Source organism: Phyllobates terribilis, unplaced genomic scaffold (genome assembly GCF_046119375.1).
Source record: "Phyllobates terribilis strain yellow unplaced genomic scaffold, ASM4611937v1 Scaffold_1__5_contigs__length_1240528914, whole genome shotgun sequence".
NCBI lineage: Eukaryota > Metazoa > Chordata > Amphibia > Anura > Dendrobatidae > Phyllobates > Phyllobates terribilis.
The window spans coordinates 1,080,299,843-1,080,321,145 of NW_027362761.1; the positions used below are offsets into that span (position 1 = coordinate 1,080,299,843).

General features: G+C 44.4%; 1 protein-coding gene across 1 annotated transcript in view; it reads right to left on the reverse strand.

The window, feature by feature from the left end:
* The window catches only part of GABRB1 (gamma-aminobutyric acid type A receptor subunit beta1), a 981,567-nt gene that overhangs the window by 103,382 nt on the left and 856,882 nt on the right, over positions 1-21,303 (reverse strand). Inside the window, exons 6-8 of the mRNA XM_073645540.1 lie at positions 19,501-19,638; positions 19,080-19,232; positions 17,234-17,484 (exon numbers count right to left, since the gene is read on the reverse strand). Coding sequence (XP_073501641.1) covers positions 17,234-17,484; positions 19,080-19,232; positions 19,501-19,638 — 542 coding nt within the window. The remainder of the gene's footprint in view (positions 1-17,233; positions 17,485-19,079; positions 19,233-19,500; positions 19,639-21,303) is intronic.

The following is a 21,303-nucleotide window of genomic DNA, read 5'->3' on the forward strand; positions in this document are numbered from 1 at the left end:
CTTCTAGCAGTGTGTGGGACTTGGTCTATTAGTCCATCTATACTGACCTCCATCAGGTTGCAAATTGAATATAATTTTTTTCTGCATCTAGCTCTGAAAAAATATTTGGCCTTCTAGCAGTGTGTGGGACTTGTTCTATTAGTCCATCTATACTGACCTCCATCAGGTTGAAAATTGAATATAATTTTTTTCTTCATCTACCTCTGAAAAAATATTTGGGCTTCTAGCTGTGTGTGGGACTTGTTCTATTAGTCCATCTATACTGACCTACATCAGGTTGCAAATTGAATATAATATTTTTCTGCATCTAGCTCTGAAAAAATATTTGGTCTTCTAGCAGTGTGTGGGACTTGGTCTATTAGTCCATCTATACTGACCTCCATCAGGTTGCAAATTAAAAATAATTTTTATCTGCATCTAGCTCTGAAAAAATATTTGGCCTTCTAGCAGTGTGTGGGACTTGGTCTATTAGTCCATCTATACTGACCTCCATCAGGTTGCAAATTAAAAATAATTTTTATCTGCATCTAGCTCTGAAAACATATTTGGCCTTCTAGCAGTGTGTTGGACTTGGTCTATTAGTCCATCTATACTGACCTCCATCAGGTTGCAAATTCAAAATAATTTTTTGTCTGCATCTATCTCTGAAAAAATATTTGGCCTTCTAGCAGTGTGTGGGACTTGTTCTATTAGTCCATCTTTACTGACCTCCATCATGTTGCAAATTAAAAATAATTTTTATCTGCATCTAGCTCTGAAAAAATATTTAGCCTTCTAGCAGTGTGTGGGACTTGGTCTATTAGTCCATCTATACTGACCTCCATCAGGTTGTAAATTCAAAATAATTTTTTGTCTGCATCTAGCTCTGAAAAAATGTTTGGCCTTCTAGCTGTTATGTTCTGCTACCAAAGCTAAGGAAAGAGAGGAGATCTGTCCCTACTATAAGACTCAGCTGAATCCCTACGATGTAACAGGGAACCTGATCCTGCGATCAGACCTGCTAAAGTCCTAATCTAGTCTGTACGGAGACCTATAGATTTGGGGAGGGAATCCCTACAAGTACTAAGGACTGGGAGGAATATGGGACACCTCCTAACAGAAATAGCAGCAGACAGACGAACAAACAAAATAGATAGAACCTAGAGGTCCGTAGACCAAGCAAACTAACAGAGTTAGATACAGAGCACAGGCTAGCTAGAAAGTAGATATACAATGAAGTCCAGCAAAGCCAGAAGGGCGGAGCAGGATTAAATAGGCCAACAAGGTCATGTGACCAGCAAAGGAAAAAAAACCTAACAGCAAGGTTCTAACAGTACCCCCCCTTCTAAGAGGATCCTCCGGATCCCCTAGGACCAGGCTTATCAGGAAATCTCCTGTGAAACGCTCTGATAAGTCTGGACGCGGAAACATCATCTGACCTCACCCAAGAGTTATCCTCGGGTCCGAAACCTTTCCAGGCCACAAGATACTGCAAACTACCTCTATACCGTCTAGAGTCAAGGATGCGAGAAATTTCATATTCCCCGTCCTCCACCACCGGAGGAACAGAGGCAGAGGCGTCACCATCCGACACAACAGCTTTTTTTAACAGAGAGACATGAAAGACCGGATTAATTCTCCAGGAGGTAGGAACCTCCAACCTAACAGCAGATTGGTTGACAACCTGAAGCACCTTAAAGGGCCCTACAAACTTGGGACCCAATTTCTTAGAAGGAATCCTCAACCGCAGATTCCTAGAGGACAACCAAACCATGTCACCAACAGCGAACAAAACCTCCTGTCGTTTCCTATCAAAGTAGTCTTTAGATTTTCTGTTGGCCTCCTGAAGATTACCACGCACATCCGTCCAAACTCTTTCCAAATCACCGGAAAAATTCTCCTCCTCAGGCACGGCAGATCCCAACTTGGAGAACGACCCAAACGACGGATGTCTCCCAGAACAACAAAAAAAAGGCGAACAACCAGCAGAAGAAGATGTATGATTGTTCAGAGCAAATTCGGCAAGTGGCAGAAACTCAGACCACCCCTCTTGATTGTCTGCCACAAAACAACGCAAGAACTGCTCAACATCCTGGTTTTTCCTTTCTGTCTGGCCATTAGATTCAGGATGATATCCGGACGAAAACGACAAATGAATTCCCAACCTGTCACAAAAGGCACGCCAAAAACGAGCCACGAACTGAGGACCCCTATCAGAAACAATGTCAGTAGGAACGCCATGAAGTCTGACAATTTCCTTGACAAAGGCCTTAGCGAGAGTTTAACGCAGGGCAGTTTGACGAAGGGAACCAAGTGACACATCTTGCTAAAACGGTCCACGACCACCCAGATGACAGTAAAACCCTCAGAGGGGGGAAGGTCAGTTATAAAGTCCATAGCCAAATGTGTCCAAGGAGCACTGGGGACCTCCAAAGGACAAAGCAACCCCGCAGCAGGAGTATGTGAGGACTTAGATCTAGCACATATAGTACATTGGCGCACCCACTTAATGACTTCCTTCTGCCATCCAGGCCACCAAAAACTGCGACCCACCAGTCTCTTGGTCTCAGAGATTCCGGGATGACCTGCCAACCGAGATTCGTGACACTCAACAAACAAATCTCTCCTAAAGGTCCCAGGCACAAACAACCTCCCATGAGGAGTGTTAGATGGGGCATTCTCCTGAGCTTTAAGAATCTCATCTTCCAAAACGGAGTCTAAAGCAGCTATCACAACACCTTCTTGTAAAATGTTTTCCTCTTTCTCAGCACCGACTATGGGAGAAAAACTGCGAGACAAGGCATCCGCCTTAACATTCTTAGTACCAGGGATGTAAGTAACGGAGAAATTAAACCGCGAGAAAAACAGTGCCCACCTAGCCTGACGGGCATTCAGGCGCTTGGCAGCGTCAAGATATATCAGATTTTTATGATCCGTAAGAACCTGAACGGGAAATTCCGCACCTTCCAAGAAGTGGCGCCAGTGTTCAAATGCGAGTTTAATAGCCAATAATTCCCGATTACCAATATCGTAATTCAATTCAGTCTCCGAAAATTTTTTTGAAAAAAATGCACAGGGATGTAATCCATCCCCGTTATCCTGAGACAATACTGCGCCAACCCCCACAGAGGAAGCATCAACCTCAACCAAAAACGGCCTAGTAACATCAGGCTGCATAAGGATGGGAGCAGAGGTGAACCTCTCCTTGAGATACACAAAAGCTTCAATGGCCTCAGAAGACCACTGAACCGCATCAGCACCTTTCCTGGTGAGATCAGTCAGAGGTTTGACAATACTAGAAAAATTTTTTATGAATTTTCTATAGTAATTGGCGAAACCCAAAAACCTCTGTATTGATTTCAAACCAATAGGCCTAGGCCATTCCTGCACAGCCTGAACCTTAACCGGATCCATCTCAAAACCTTTGCTGGAGATAATGTAGCCCAAAAAACTAATTCTCTGTACAGCGAACTCACATTTCTCCAGCTTAGCAAAAAGCGAATTGTCCATTAATAACTGTAATACCTCACGCACGCTCCGCCAATGAGACTCCAGATCTGGCGAATAAATCAAAATGTCATCCAAATACACAACCACATTTTTACCGATCAAAGGTCTAAGGATGTCATTAATCAGATTCTGAAAAAATGCAGGAGCATTAGTAAGACCAAAAGGCATAACCAGATTCTCAAAATGACCCACAGGAGTGTTAAAAGCAGTCTTCCATTCATCACCCTCCTTCATGCGCAACAGATTGTATGCCCCCTTAAGGTCAATTTTAGAGAACCACTTGGCCCCCAATAACTGGTTAAACAGATCAGGAATCAATGGCAGTGGGTAAGGATTGCGTACCGTAATTTTGTTAATCTCACGAAAATCCAGACAAGGACGTAAACCGCCGTCCTTTTTTTTTACAAAAAAAAATCCAACCGCCACAGGAGACTTAGAGGGCCTAATGTGACCGGCGGCCAAACTTGTCTGTATGTATTCCTCCAAAGCCTTCCTCTCAGGAATAGTAAGGTTAAATAAACGACTTTTAGGAAGAGTCGCTCCAGGGACAAATTCAATAGAACAATCATAGTCTCTATGGGGAGGCAAAACCTGCGATTCTTTCTCAGAAAAAACTCTCCAAAAATCCTGAATAGGAACAGGCAATTCTCCCCTATCCAAAGCTGCAATACGCCCGTTACAACACTTGTCATAACATTTATGGCTCCAGGATTTAATTTCACTGGTAGACCAATCCAGTACAGGATTGTGAAATTTTAACCAGGGCAAACCCAATATTACTGGAGAAGGCAAGTTATTCAACACTACCAAATCCAATTTCTCATGGTGAACACCATTAATAGTGAGAGGAAATTCACTGACCTTGAGAGTAATATTCTTCAAAGGGGAGCCATCCACAGAAACCACAGCAATGGGGGATGATAAAGGTTCAGGTTTTAAATTGAGTTTTTCCACGAATCCCCCATCAATAACATTCAGTGTAGACCCGCAATCAACAAACACCCGAAATTCCATTAATTTTTCCTGAGCAATCGTGGAAGCAGCTAAAAATATACCCTTGGAATTTAAACAGGCAATACGGGCGTGACTGACCATTTTTTTTTCTTTCTTCATACGAAGCTCACAGCCTTTAATCAAATGACCAGATTTTCCACAATAGAAACACAAGCCTTCTGAAAAACGACGGTGTTTTTCTTGAGAGCGAGGTGCCACCGATCCAATCTCCATCGGTTCACCACTGTTAGTACACACATTATCATAACCAGAAACTGACATAGCAGAGGATTTGCTCTCATTAACCCTAGCACGCAGTCTTCTGTCCACCCGTATAGCTAATTGCATAGCCTGTTGCAAATCCTCAGGTGTAGGATAAGCAATTAGCAGGTCTTTAACCTTTTCACTGAGCCCAGCAAGAAATAGACTTTTCAGAGCAGAATCGTTCCACCCTGTTTGAGTGGACCAACGACGAAAATGTGTACAATATTTTTCCATATTACCTGATCCTTGTTTTAAACGTCTCAACTCAGTCTCAGCTGATGCCACACGGTCAGGATCATCATATAATAGTCCTAAAGCAGAAAAAAAACTATCCACTGATCTGAAGCATGTATCACTAGGTTGCAAAGAAAAGGCCCACTCCTGAGGCTCTTTGCGCAAAAGTGACATTATGAACCCTACGCGCTGGGATTCATCCCCAGAGGACTTGGGTCTCAAACGAAACTACAATAAGCAAGCATTTTTAAATGAAAAAAATTCTCGATGTTCACCAAAAAATAAATCCGGCAAACATACCTTAGGCTCCAAGAAATATGCTCCAGGACAGTTACTCACGTGCTGACGGAGCTCGGCCACTTCCAGAGAGAGTCCCTGCAGGTGTTTAGCCAAATCCTGAACCGACACCATGATGGAACAAAAAAAAATCTTTCCTTAGAGAATTTACAAGCTGGACTTACTGTTATGTTCTGCTACCAAAGCTAAGGAAAGAGAGGAGATCTGTCCCTACTATAAGACTCAGCTGAATCCCTACGATGTAACAGGGAACCTGATCCTGCGATCAGACCTGCTAAAGTCCTAATCTAGTCTGTACGGAGACCTATAGATTTGGGGAGGGAATCCCTACAAGTACTAAGGACTGGGAGGAATATGGGACACCTCCTAACAGAAATAGCAGCAGACAGACGAACAAACAAAATAGATAGAACCTAGAGGTCCGTAGACCAAGCAAACTAACAGAGTTAGATACAGAGCACAGGCTAGCTAGAAAGTAGATATACAATGAAGTCCAGCAAAGCCAGAAGGGCGGAGCAGGATTAAATAGGCCAACAAGGTCATGTGACCAGCAAAGGAAAAAAAACCTAACAGCAAGGTTCTAACACTAGCAGTGTGTGGGACTTGTTCTATTAGTCCATCTTTACTGACCTCCATCAGGTTTTAAATTAAAAATAATTTTTATCTGCATCTAGCTCTGAAAAAAATATTTGGCCTTCTAGCATTGTGTGGGTCTTGTTCTATTAGTCCATCTATACTGATCTCCATCAGGTTGCAAATTCAAAATATTTTTTATCTGCATCTAGCTCTGAAAAAATATTTGGCCTTCTAGCAGTGTGTGGGACTCATAGTATTAGGCCATCTATATCAAGCTCCACCAGCTTTTAAATTAATAATAATTTTTAGCTGCATCTAGCCCTGAAAATAATTTTTCTTCCTGGCTTACAAAAATATACCCTTCATAACAAAAAACACCAGCCTAGCGCACTGCATTAATAAGATGGCATCATCGTCTCTCCCAGTGCTAGGCCTACTACCCAGGCTAGCATTCCTGTGCCTAAAACACAATGTATGGGTCCGCGCTAGCCACTATGCTGAGGGGTCCAAAGCTGCTGCTAACGCTTTATAACAATTCAATTTGCTGATTTTCACAGAGCTCTTCCACAACGCCCACCCATCGGGCAACAGTTGCCCACCTTCCCTCTGGGATCTAGTGGCGAATAGTTGATGCCTTTAATCAGAGCGTCAGTTGCCCCGTCGACGGGGCAAGCACACGGTAAGGCATGGGAAGAGTGGACACGACTAGTAACAGGCAGACAGGTTGAGCAATGTGAACAAGACAGATCACAAGTCACCATAGAATTTCTCCACCAGCTAATGATGAGGGGCATATCAGGGGCGTCAGCGCAGCGGTGTCTGACCGGAGTAGCATTTCACTTCCAACTACTGAATTGGGGAGATGTGACAAAGATTCATCATTAGACAATCCATAAAAGGGTGGAAAAGGGGTCAGCCAAGTCAGGAGTGTAGACGTCCCGTGTCACTAAAACTGATTTCTCACATCATATCCCTAACACCATAAACATGACATTCACAATTTGAAGCAACACTACTGTCTACTGCATTTGCGATCGCCTTCTTCGGGGCGCTATGCATAAGCGAATTAGTCCCTCAATCCAAAATTACCACCAGTGGATGCTTATTACACCAGGACGTAGTCATAGCCAATAATGCAATACGTCTACGCATACACAAATCAAAAACGGTTCCAGCGGGCAGGGGCACTTGGGTACTTCTACAACCCACAAACGGTACACTGAGTCGGGTAACAATAGTAAAAACATATCTAACCATCAGATCACAAAATAATTTCTTCCTATCACACATTGATGGAACGCCATTATCAAGATACCAGTTCCAAGCTATATTTAATAAATGCATAACATCGGCAGGGAACCACCCCAAAGATTACGGGACACACTCATTCCGCATAGGCACGGCCACGGAAGCAGCAAGAGCAGGACTGTCAGAAACGGAAGTTCAGAGGATAGGGAGATGGCGATCCACGTGTTTGGCAAGATACATAAGACGGACTTGTTATCCTAACGTGGGTTGTTTCTTTTACAGGTGACGCTAAGCCAACAGTGTGGGTGATAGGCCACTCGTATATATATTGGGCAGAAAAAAGGACGAAAGTCCGCCCAGGCGGGAGGAAATTAGAGTTTCATAACACATATTTCAACTGGAGAGGTATTAGAGGCCTGCTATGGCCACAGGTACTAATGGAGGTAATCAAGTTAGGGAGAGAGGCAAGATGTCCGGTCATCTTAGTTATACAGGCCGGGGGAAACAACTTAGGTCATCACAAGAGCGCATAACTAATGGCAATAATGAAACTAGACACTGAGCGCTTCAGAGAATTTTTCACAAAACTAGCTATAGTATGGTCAGAGATTGTGCCGATAGCGGTATGGCAAGGTGCGCGAGACATCACGGCTATCGAACGGACAAGGCGGGTAATAAATATTCGGATGGCAAAATTTAGAAGAGACAGAGGCGGTGTAGTGGTACGACACCGACAACTGGAAGGAGATAAAGCAGGCCTCATACGGCCTGACGGTGTTCACTTAATGGATATTGGACTGGACATATTCCTGTCAGGACTCCAGGACGGAGTGGAACAAGCATTAAGAGTGATGGGTGGGGGTCAGAGTCCTGCATACGAGTACGCAGGATCCTCCATGGCCTGGAAATAGAAAGGACATGTTGGAGAGTTACACTTGTTGGCCAAGTTGCCGGAGTGGAGACCCAGGGCATGCTGCAACAAGCTGAATTATTTTAGAATAATGCCTTTCTAATGGAATGAGTATAAAGAGTTAATAAAGCTGTGACCGATCCTCACCCATCCAGTTGTAAGAGTTACATTATTGTATTGTCAAGGAAAGGGGGGCGGTAGGAAGGCTGAGCGTCTGGGTTTGGTTGGGGGTTCCCACAGTCTGCCTAGGCTAGATGCATTTAAAAATTCTTATTAGATACACAGGCGGTGCAGCTTGCTTCGCAGCTGGGCTACTACGCCCAAAGTATTGCCTAGGCTAGATGCATTTAATAATTCTACGCTGACTAGCAGACACTGAAGATTTGGAGCAGACGTCTGAGTAAACAGCTCTTCAGACTCAACCATCTGTGTTACCCCAAGCCATAGTGTATGTAGTTTCTTACAGTTAAAAGGGGGGGGGGAGCGACCCAACCCACCTGGAATTGACGATGCCAATGTCACGTAAGACACAGCAAGGGGACTCCAAAAAGAGTTTCCATTTTTTCCCAAAATTGTGGCACAGACACCACTTAACCCTAGAACGCATACCTGGGGCCTCGCAGTCCCGCCCTGTTAATTGTTTTCTATTTTCTGCAAGATTACTTTAGTTAGAATTTTGAAACTCTAGGTATTCTTCATGTATATAGTTGTTTGTCATTTGAGTTTGAGTTATTCCATGTCATTTGCACACGGGCCTAAAAGGCCCCAGGTATATGAAAGTGTAGATTTTTATGGTCATGCGTTCTAGGGTTAAGTGGCATCAATTGCCCCACAGTTGCTTAAAACGGTTGGTGAGGTGATATTACCAAATCCTCAAGCTTTTAGTCTCGCAAGGATAACACAGGGGTAGAAAAGTCCTTGCGAATCCATGATTTGTTCATCTTTATGAACGTGAGTCTGTCTACATTCTCAGTGGACAGCCGCGTGCGCTTATCTGTCAGCACACCATCAGCAGCGCTGAACACACATTCAGAGAGAACACTGGCTGCAGGGCATGACAAGATCTCCAAGGCGTGAGTGGCGAGCTCCGGCCATTTTTCCAGATTGGAATACCAAAATGAGCAAGGGTCCAGTGACACAGTCATGGCTTCGATGTTCACTTGAAGATACTCCTGCACCATCCTCTCTAGGCATTGACTATGTGTCAGACTTCTTGTCTCCTGTGGCCTTGCAAAGGATGGTCTAAAAAAGTGGTGAAACGATTCCACAAAATTGCTGTTACCAGCAGATACTGAGTTACTGTTACGGTTTGAGTGATGAAGACTCGACAGTCCCACGGTTGGCAAGTTAGAACTGTGAGATTCACTTCGTGCACCACTGGTGTTTTGTGGAAAAGCACATGTAAGATTCTGCAACAGCGTCTGCAAATACTCCTGCATGCGTCAATCCCTTTTTATGGCAGGAATTATTTCGGCAAATTTACTTTTGTACCGGGGATCTAAGAGTGTGGCAGCCCAGTAGTCGGGATTACTTCGAATTCTGCAATCTGAGGGTCATGTTGCAGGTAGTGCAGCAAGAAGGCACTCATCTGTCTTGCGCATCCAGGAGGACCAAGTCCTTGTTGTGTTGGTAGCGAGGTAAGAATCATGCTTCCTTCCTCTGCCCTCTCCCCCCAACCTCGCACAACAGAAATGTGATCAAGGTCTCCCTCATCTGATGAGTCTTCCATGCCCATCGCCAGTTCATCCTCCACTTCTTCCTCGGCTCCTGCACCTTCCTCAACAGTTTGGCTGCTACCATGTGCCCTGGTTAATCCCTCTCCCCCACCCTCCCATGCCTGCCGCCTTGGTGCTGCCAACCGTCTGGACCTTGGAGATGTTATCCCTTCCGCATACGACTCCTCCTCTACTTCCTCCACCTCCTCTTGTCCCACCACCTGACTCTGAATTCTGTTTAATGTGTGCTCCAGCATGTAAATCACCGGAATAGTCATGCTGATAATGGCATCGTCGTCAGCACTAAACATCTTCGTCGCCATTTCAAAACTGTGCAGAAGGGTGTGTGGCGCCCCTGAGGGTTCAGTCACCACAGAGTTACTGCATCTCACCCAGAGGTGTGGTATCTCACCCTCAGGTAAGGAAGGCGTATGGCTCGGGACCCTAACACCTGCATCCAACACATACCCGCAGTGGGGGTAGGGCGAGATTGCTCCTAAGGGAGAGCACAGTCCCAGGTCCCTAGCTGGTGGGAGGGTCCTATGTAGTGGGTGCTTAGGGGAGCAGCTTAGGGGAGCACATGACAGGGAGAGTATAAATAGGAAGCCATCTTAGAAAGAGCAAGCCAGTCAGAGGAGGAAAAGTGACAGGAGCAGAGGCTCGGCATGAGCTCTGCTCCGGAGGCGGGCCTAGCCTGGGAGGCCCAGGACTGAAGGAGAGAAGAGAGGAGTGGGAGCAGGAAGGCTCCAGGAACCAAAGGGACCCTAGGGCTACGGGCCGTGCAGAAGGCCCACCCGTACTCCCGCTGCTACCAGGAGGTAGAGGGGTCAGGCCAGATAAGGGGAACCGGTCCCTCAACTAGAGGAGAAACAGCAAGGCTCAACTAGAAACCGGAGGCTGCAGCATTTCATGTACTGCAGGCAAAAGTCCACACCAGTCTCACTAAGAAGGTAGCCACATAGGACCCAGGGGACGGAACACAAGTCGCCCGCCAAGGCCCGAGGATACCGGATAGAAGTGTCACTGGGTGTGAGGTGCAGGGAGAAGGCCAGAGAAAGGACACACAGAAGGGGGTCCTGCTAAGTACTCCGGAGCTATCTGGGGGTGGACTGAGCCCCTCACTGAGTATGCACAGCACGACGGGTGAGATTGCTCTGGTACCTGTAATCTGGACTGCAACAACTGTGAGTAAAGATCTTGGGACTGCATCACACGGACTCTGTGTTCATTACTGACTCCCTGCACTACAACCACCATCATCCACCCACACTGCCCTGAAGCTACACTCTTCCTGTGGTGAGTAATAATACCATTGCTGCAAAACCACCAGCTTCAGAGGACTGTTCCGCAGCGGCGGCCCCTTTGGCCACACTCCACAGGTGGCGTAGTCGGACATTATAAAATCCATATATACAAATTACCGTTGGATTGACCGCCCTGGGTCACGGACCGGGTCACCGCCACAGTGACTACAACCCCCAGCGTCTACCGGCCCGGCTCAGGGTACCCCACGGCCCAGGGGGCGCGTCAACTTCATAGGTCTCTGATCTGAGACCACTCCTGCAGGGTGATTTGCCCCACCTCTGGATCTCGTTGGCCCAGACTATACGTCAGAACGTATTGCACCAGGGCTTGTCGGTGCTGCCACAGTCGCTGCAACATGTGCAGAGTTGAATTCCACCGTGTCGGCACAGCGCATTTCAGCCGGTAAACTGGCAGGCCCAACGTCTTCTGTAGAGATGTAAGTCGTTGAGCTGCGGGATGCGAATGGCGGAAGTGAGCACACAGCGACCGTGCCCTCTGCAGAAGGCCATCTAGTCCGGGATAGTGGGCTAAAAATTTATGGACAACCAGGTTCAACACGTGAGCCATACAGGGCACGTGTGTGACATTGCCCCGGCGAAGGGCCGCACCCAGGTTTGCAGCATTGTCGCACACGGCCTTCCCTGGTTGCAGGTCCAGTGGAGACAACCATTCATGAAACTGGGTCTCCAGAGCTGACCACAAGTCCTCAGCTGTGTGACTCACATTTCCCAGACATTTCAAAGTAAACACTGATGCCGTTGAGCCCTGCTGCCAGCATAGTAAGGAGGTGTGCAGGATTCGTTCTGCGCAGTTAGAAAGCAGGTGGCATTACCAGACAGGCTTTGGGTGCAGGTGGTGGACCGAGAGGAGGTTGAGGAGGCTGAAGCAGTGGAGGAACTTCGAGATAAAGAGGATTGACGCAAATCTCGTGGGGACGGTAAGACTTGGACAGCAGCCCCTTGTCCTGCTGTCACCATAGTTACCCAGTGCCCAGTCAGCGACATGTAACGCCCCTGTCCATGCCTACTCGTCCAAGTGTCTGTGGTGAAATGCACCCTGTCACACACAGAGTTTCTCAAAGAAGCGGTGATGTTGTGTGCGACATGCTGGTGGAGCGCAGGCACACCTTTCTTTGAGAAGTAGTGCCGACTGGGCATCTGGTACTGGGGCACTGCGACGGACATAAGGTCTCGAAAATCCACTGTGTCCTCCAGGCGGAAAGGCAGCATTTCTGTAGCCAACAGCTTGCAGATGGTGAAATTCAACCTCTTAGCTTTCTCATGGCTAGGAGGAAATGGTCTTTTACTTTTCCACATCTGAGGGACCGAGGGCTGGCTGTTGTGCTTTGATGGGGTTGAGTAGGGTGTCCCCGGCAAACTGCCGGTCTGTGAGGAAGATGCAGGCGGACATGTTAGGTTGCCTTGATCCAAAGGTGGTGCTCTCAATGTCAGAGAGCGCTCAACACCAGCAGGTGTTTCCACTTCCCAATGAACTGACGACCTGCCAATCACACTGGCTGTTGCAGGTAAAGAGGTGGCAGGTCTGCGTCCAAAAACATGTGTGACTGCTGTCCCCCCAGTTACAGAGGATGAAGAGGCCGCGGATGCACAAGATGGGGCAGACAGTGGTTGGCCCAGCCTGCTAGGCCGCATTGTAGCACAGTGAGCTTCCCACTGCAACTTATGCTTCATATCCATGTGACGGTACATGCATGAAGTACTCAAACTAAGGATTTTTTGGCCTCTACTTTGCTTTTGGTGACAAATATTACAGATAACACGAGTTGGGTCATCCTTATCGATCTGAATAAATGCCCAGGCTATGCAAGGCTTAGAGCCCATGCGACCTGAAGAGCCACTACGACTTGTGGTCAGAGGCAGAGTTGTGGTTGAGGATGCAGTTGTTGACGTGCTTCCAGTACTCCGTCTCTGTCCAGGAAGGCGCAACCTGACCTCGTCGTCAATAGCATCTGTGACGCCCCGCTGCGCTTGGTATCACAGATCCTAGAAGAGTGTATTGATGGAATCCTCCACAAGAGGCCCCCATAAACATTCACACATCTCCACCTTCCACCTCAGACCAGCAGAGTGAGCCCGTTAGGGATATAAATAGGGAAGGTGGAGCTAGGCAGTTCAGTTCCTCTGAAGAGTTCCTGCAGTAGAGAAGCCTAAGAGAGGTCAGTCTGCAGTGGAGCTCAGTCTAGTCTAGAGAACTCAGTTAATAGTTCAGCAGTGGAGCACGAGGCTCCTGCTAGCTAGATTCAGGGAGCCAAGATAGAGCTTAAGGTGTGCCGGCGCCATAAGATCGGTGAAGCGTGGCAAGCTGCCGTTAGTGTGTATAGCTTAGTGAGGGGCCGAGTAGGCCGAAGGCGAGTGGCGAGTTAGTACATAAGGGGCAGAGGAGCTTAACCAGCTCACCCCGAAGCATTTACCGGACACCGGATCCGAGCTTACCGGGATCTCTATGACCCAGTAAGGCATAACCGTAATTCCTGGAGAACTACAAGTCCCAGGATCGCTAAGGTGCTGATACGTAACAGAGCCAGGAGACGCTTAGGCCCCGCATACTGGGAGCGTGAACTCCAAGAGAAGGCCCTACCACAAGGTCAGCCAGCGCAGGACAGAGACAAAGTTAGGCCTAGCTCCAGGCAGGTCAGAAACTTACTACGCAGAAGCAAGAAACAGGAGGCCCTACACCCGCTCATTGGGGAGGATCCTGATATGCACCCTTCACCCTACAGTGCTTCGGGATGTGCCTGAATTTCCTCCAGTAAAAAGTACTGAAGTGACTACCGTGTCCGTTCCCGTTCTTGCTCTGACCCAGCTGGGTCTCGCCTGTCCTGCATTCCCCCTGCATACGCTGCCCTGAGACCTAGCTCCACCTGTGGGGAGCTATATCATCGAGCTGCCTTATCACGGGCCTCAGTGGACTGCTGCAGCGCTGGTGCTTCTCACCAGATACCACAGGTCGCGTCACGAACTCTTATAAAATTAACAATTATCCACCCTTTTAAAGAGTGACCCCAGGGTACGGGCCAGGGAGCCGACCACCGCGACATCCCCAAGGCCAGGCAAAGGCCCGGGTGACCTCATCGACTGGCTGACTGACCGAACTCGAACACTACGGGGGTGGCTCAACACTAGTCATTAATGAGATTCTGAAAAAATGCTGGTGCATTGGTAAGACCAAAAGGCATAACCAGATTCTCAAAATGACCCACAGGAATGTTAAAAGCAGTCTTCCATTCATCACCCTCCTTCATGCGCAACAAATTGTATGCCCCCCGGAGATCAATTTTAGAGAACCACTTGGCCCCCACTAACTGGTTAAACAAATCAGGAATCAATGGCAGTGGGTAGGGATTACGTACAGTTATTTTATTAATCTCGCGAAAGTCCAGACAAGGACGTAAACCGCCGTCCTTTTTTTTAACAAAAAAACAATCCAACAGCCACAGGTGACTTAGAGGGTCTGATATGATCGGCGGCCAAGCTCGTCTGTATGTATTCCTCCAAAGCCTTTCTCTCAGGAATAGTAAGATTAAATAAACGACTTTTAGGAAGAGTCGCTCCAGGGACAAATTCAATGGTACAATCATAGTCTCTATGGGGAGGCAAAATTTGCGACTCCTTCTCAGAAAAAACTTTCCAAAAATCCTGAATAGGTACAGGTAATTCCCCTTTATCCACAGCAGCAATGCGCCCGTTACAACACTTGTCATAACACTTAGGGCTCCAGGACTTAATGTCATTAGTAGACCAATCCAGTACAGGATTGTGCAATTTTAACCAGGGTAACCCCAAAATTACTGGAGAAGGCAAATTATTTAATACTACCAAATCCAAATTTTCTTGGTGAATACCATTAATAGTGAGGGGAAATTCATAAACCTTGTGAGTAACACATTTCAAGGGAGAGCCATCGACAGAAACCACGGCAATAGGGGATGACAAAGGTTTGGGTTTTAATTTAAGTTTTTCCAAGAATCCTCCATCAATCACATTCAGAGTAGAACCACAATCCACAAATACCCGAAATTCAATTAATTCTTCCTGAGCTGCAGTAGTAGCAGAAAGAAATACCTCCTTAGTGTTTAAACAGGCTATATGGGCGTAACTGACCTTTTTTTTTTCTCTTTGTTCATACGAAGTACACAGTTCTAAATGAAATGGTCAGATTTTCCGCAATAAAAGCACAAACCTTCAGAAAACCTGCGGTCTTTTTCCTGAGAGTGGGGTGACATCGCCCCAATCTCCATAAGCTCTCCAATGTCAGTACAGACCCTCTCAAGACTAGGAGCTTACATGGCAAAGGATTTACTCTCATTAACCCTTGCACGCAGTCTCCTGTCCACCCGTATAGCTAATTGCATTGCCTCCTGCAAGTTTCCAGGTGTAGGATAAGCAATAAGCAGATCCTTAACCCTTTCACCTAGCCCAGGAAGAAACAAACTTTTCAGAGCTGAATCGTTCCACCCCACCTGAGCAGACCACCGACGGAAGTGAGTACAATAATTTTCCACATTACCTGATCCCTGTCTCAAAAGTCTCAATTCCGTCTCAGCTGATGAGACACGATCAGGATCATCATACAACAACCCCAAAGCAGAAAAAAAACTATCCACTGATCTAAAGCACGGATCACTAGGTTGGAGAGAAAAGGCCCATCCCTGAGGTTCTTTGCACAAAAGTGACATTATGAACCCTATGCGCTGTGATTCATCACCAGAGGATCTGGGTCTCAAACGAAAATGCAATAAACAAGCATTTTTAAAGGAAAAAAAATCTTGTTGTTCACCAAAAATTAAATCAGGCAATCGTACCTTTGGCTCCTCAAAATGCGCTCCAGAACAGCTACTCACGTGTTGTTGGAGCTCGGCCACCTCCAGAGAGAGTCCCTGCAGGCGTTGAGCCAAATCCTGAACCGACACCATGATGGAAACTGGAGGTCTTTCCTTAGAGATATTTTTAGGCTGGACTTACTGTTATGATAGGCTACAAGCACTAAGGAAAGACAGGAGATCTGTCCCTACAATAGAACTAAGCTAGATCCCTACGATGTAACAGGGAACCTGATCCTGCGATCAGACCCGCTAAAGTCCTCAGCTAGTCTGAACGAAGACCTATAGATGTGAGGAAGGGATCCCTACAAGAACTAGGGACTGGGAGAAAGATGGACACCTCCTAGCAGAAATTGTAGCAGTAAAAAGACAAACACACAACATAGAACATAAAGGTCAAAAAGACCTAGCTAAACTGACTGAGAAAGGTTACAAAGCACCTGGCTAGCTTAAGAGTAGAAATTACAATGAAGTCCAGCATGGCAAGAAGGGCGGAGCAGGATTAAATAGGCAAAAAGGTCATATGACCAGCAAAATAGAAAAAACCTAACAGGAGAGTTCTAACAGTAGGTCCACTGTGTTTTATCAAGACCAAAGTCAGTGCAGCCGTCTACCAGGAAATTTTAGAGCACCTCATGCTTCCCTCTGCCGACAAGCTTTTTGGAGATGAAATGTCATTCTCCAGCAGGACTTGGCACCTGTCCACACTGACAAAAGTACCAATACCTGATTTAAAAACAACAGTATCACTGTAGTTGATTGGCCAGCAAACTCGCCTGACCGTAACCCCATAGAGAATCAACCCAACAATGCAGACGAGCTGAAGGCTGCTATCAAAGCAACCTGGGCTTCCATAACACCTCAGCAGTGCCACAGGCTGATCACCTCCATGCCACGCCGCATTGATGCATTGATGCAGTAATTGATGCAAAAGGAGCCTCAACCAAGTATTTTGTGCATTTACTGAACATACATTTCAGTAGGCCAACATTTTGGATTTTAAAAACATTTTTCAAGCTGTTGTTATAAAGTATTCTAATTTACTGAGATAATGACTTTTGTGTTTTCATTGGCTGCAATCCATAATCATCAACATTAACAGAAATAAACACTTGAAATAGATCACTCTGTTTGTAATGACTCTATATAATATGAGTTTCTCTTTTTGTATTGAAGAACTGAAATAAATAAACTTTTTGATGATATTCTAAATTAGTGAGATGCACTTGTATCTATATAGACAAAGATTATAGTAGTTATAGATGTTCATATTTTTAAATATCTATTTATGCACACATATGGTTTCGTCACCATTCATTGAAAACCATAAACAATATTAATTCAATTGAAATATCCTATTACCTGAACTTTGTTCATTTCCAGTTTGTTTTTTTCATTAGTCGCTTTTTCCGCTTTCTCTGCTGCTTTCTTCTGGAGTTGTGGGCCTTTTCCGAAGAAGATGTAGTTCACAAAAGCGTATTCCAGCAATGCCAAAAATACAAATACAAAACATCCCATCAAATAGATGTCAATAGCTTTGACGTAAGGGATCTTTGGTAGGGTCTCTCTGAGATGGGTGCTGATAGTTGTCATTGTCAGCACGGTGGTTATTCCTGGAAGACAAGTTTCACAATGTGTAATAAATTCACATATTTCTATAGGTGAAGTTCTAGTTTAAAGTCAATTATCCCTGTGTCCTCCATGTTGTGTTTTCTTAAATATGCAAAATCTGTAATATGTTTTCCATCATAGCTATTAGCTAGTTAACATGCATATGTAAATTCATACACATACAAGTGTTAAATTGGTACTTTGTGAAATTTTTCAAGTGAACATATGAATGTGCCTAACATATTTGCTTTATTAAACGCCTTAAATTTTTTTTCCCCAAAATCTTTTCTTTTTCTTATAACTCAGTTTTGTGTGATTCCTCTGTTGTTCCTCCCCCATACATGTATAAATACAGTGACTACAAGGCTTTAATTACTAGTAACCTTGTAAATTAGGTGTGTTCTTGCACGCTCCAGTCAGTAATTACTTTATAGGAGAGGACCATACAATTCCAGAAAAGGTAACAGAGGAATTACACAACACTGACGTTTAAGAATATAAGTTTGATCGTTGCGATTTCAAGACTCAGAGTCATACTATAGCTCTATGCATGAATGGGAGATACGAACAGCAGATATTTCTTTGACGATGGTAAACCCCACTCACTGGAAACTTAAGAATCCAATTTTATTATCGGAAACATATTGAAAAGTAGTAAATTATGTTCACTGATGCGTTTCAAGTCACTTAGACTCTTACTCAAGGATATATGAGTAAGAGTCCAAGTGACTCAAAACTCATTAGATGAATATGTCTGTAACACTTTTTTAATGGATTTGCTCTAAAAATATTATAAAGAATGGATTTTTTTAATTTGTGATGCTGGATTTGACTTTTGTTAACTAAAAAATTGCTTTGAGCCCTACAAGCCTAATCCGTGCACTGGATGAACAAATGTCTGAGCAGTGGCGATGCACAACAGAATGGGGTGGCCGTATCTAGATACTATTTTTTTATTGTAGTCAATACAACGAACCAAGGATGTAATGAGAACTCGTCCAGTGAGATCAGGAATCCATTTTTCAACCCAAACTTAGGCAACGGCTTCGCTGATGTTACAGGAGGAGATTTTAGCCTCTCATTGGCACATGATATGGCACACTTTCTGGATGACGGCTATTCCTTCCAACTCCTCATACACTCGCATGCTTGTCAGACACTTCTAGTGACTGTTTATCTACGCTAAGAACATGAGGATTGGGCATGTTCGAATCCAATAGCTGAATGCTTCTTTTTCCCAACAACGTAGGGCAAAGTTGGCACACCACTGTAAACATTAGATAGTCATCCGGTCTTGCCACAATCACAGGTTTGGCTGACATTAATCTAATGTGTATGGTGCCCTTGTTCAGTGAGAAACTGAACATTTTCTTTGTAAGATAATATTCAGGATGTATGCAAATATACCACATAAAATGACAATTTCATTTCGCACCTGTCGTCTTTACCCCATTACTGTTGTTTTGTGCCTAAAGAAATGAGACTCCTCTGTATGGTGTATATCTATGCTAAATTATGTCATGTTCAATATGTGTGCATACATATTAGTTTTTACATATCACGATCTGTGCTTCATTTTTAATGCATAGAAAATTACCTAAAGCAACTCTTGCAGCTGATGCATCATAGTTGATCCAGAAAGATACCCAGGACAGAATAGTAATCAGTGTGGAAGGCATGTATGTCTGCAGAATGAAGTAGCCAATGTTTCTTTTAAGACGAAAACTCAATGACAATCTAGGATAAGAACCTGAAAATAATAATAACACATCAGGGGTGCAACCAGAATTATTACATCCCCCCCAAAAGCAGCAAAGGATGCACAGTAGTGCCATATAGCAGGTCTTCTGTGAGACGAATGACCCACATTGTAGGTACTATGGTAGATACTGTATGTTTTTCTCTACAGAAATAAGCACATCTAGCGTTGGTTTCCTCAACCTTTGGCTGAAGCCTCTATGGTTGCATCCAGGTAACGCATAGAAGGGACTATTACTTCCAACGTGATGACTTCTTACCAGTGGAGAAGACAACTTTCTTTGAAACCATCTTGTAATCAACAATTGAAAATTGAGGCAGCTCAATCTTTTCCACGCCTGTGATCGCTTTATCTCCTCCATTCCAGTAGAACTCTATGTCGTCTGTTGTATAACCATCTGTAAAAAAAAAAAAAGTTATAGGTATTCATAAAATAATAATAATTTCAATATATACAATCCACAGCTTTATATATTCGTTGTCAAAATTAGAGGATGTAATTGCAGAATAAACAAAGTACATAGAAAACAAATAGATGCAGCTCAGAAATGTTAGCATTGTGCTCGAGTGGTTTCTGTCATGTGTGGTGATGTATGATGACATTTTGCACTAGCAGGTTGAGGGAGACAGAAGTGCTCAGCAAGCTGTGGATGGCAATCTGTAACACTGGAGGCACAGATGGTCATCTTGCATTTCTCTGTCCTTGCTGCCTCATACCTTCCTTTGGGTGTAGCAGAACATACCATTTGTGCACTTGGAGCCACATGATAAATAAATGCCTTCTGTTGCTTGACTGTTTATTTGTTGATATAGGCAGTCATTTCCTTCTGCTTAAACTAGGGTTTGCTGCATTGCTCAGAACAATTAGATTTGCGGACAGCATGGTCTAACTGCTGATGATGTCCAGCTCAATGGTAGCAGAAGGTCCCTTTCGTCATCTTTTCCTTTATTGAAATTGCTCCAGATTGTATGGGACTCTCCTTAAGAAAAATTGTTGTTGGCCTAAATTTACTTGTTCTATGACTTCTTGATGAAAAGTTTTAGCCCTTCATTTGGTTCATTATAAAGAAAGTAGGTTATATCCTTGCCCAGGATCATTTATACTGGCCAATAAACATTCATGATCATCAACATGTGCAATGACTATTAAAACAACTTTAGTGACCCAAATATTAACAACCATTTCATAGTCCAGAGAAGCCCTCCATTTCCTACCAAACTTAATTTAATACAACTTGTACCATTCTTGTAAAAAAAACAAAATTGTCCCATCCAACATATTTATTATGTTATAGCCACAGGATATGCTATACGTATATGATAGATGCAGGTCACACTAGTGGGACTTAGATCTACTGCATCTCAAAATATAAAATGAATATATGAGGTGGGAATATCCATTTAAACAGGGTCTTGTTCTTCTATAGAGAAATACTGAGAAAACCCTATAGTTCCACAACCAAATGTCTAGATTCTTATAGCTCAGTTAGGGTTGGCAACTTGATTTAGTATTTTTTTATGGACAGCTTCTCAAAAAATCATGGACAGTTAACTTTTTATGGACAGATTGGATGACCATAATAAATCATTAAGATTATAAGTGATACGTGTCTGTGGACCAATGTTCCCCAACTCCGGTCCTCAAAAGCCACCAACAGGTCATGTTTTCAGGATTTCCTTAGTATTACACAGGTTATAATTGTATAATTGTATATAATTGTGTATCTGAAAAAAGTAATACCAGAAAAACCGAATATCACCTTCCGTAGAGGACAAACTATAAAGGGCATCATTGCTCCTAGTAATTTACAGCTAATCCCAAAAGACAGTAAAAAAAACTGATCAAAGGGAGAAAAAAACGGGAGTTTTAAAATGTCAGTTTAGAAAATGTTGCTGTTGTGGGATTATTAGCCATAATGTGGACTCCATTATATTAAACAACACCGGAGAAAAAATTCCGATAACACAGACACTATCATGTGATAGTGAATTTGTAATATACGTTATAACTTGTGCCTGTGGTCTACAATACGTGGGTCGCACAATGCAGACATTAAGAACAC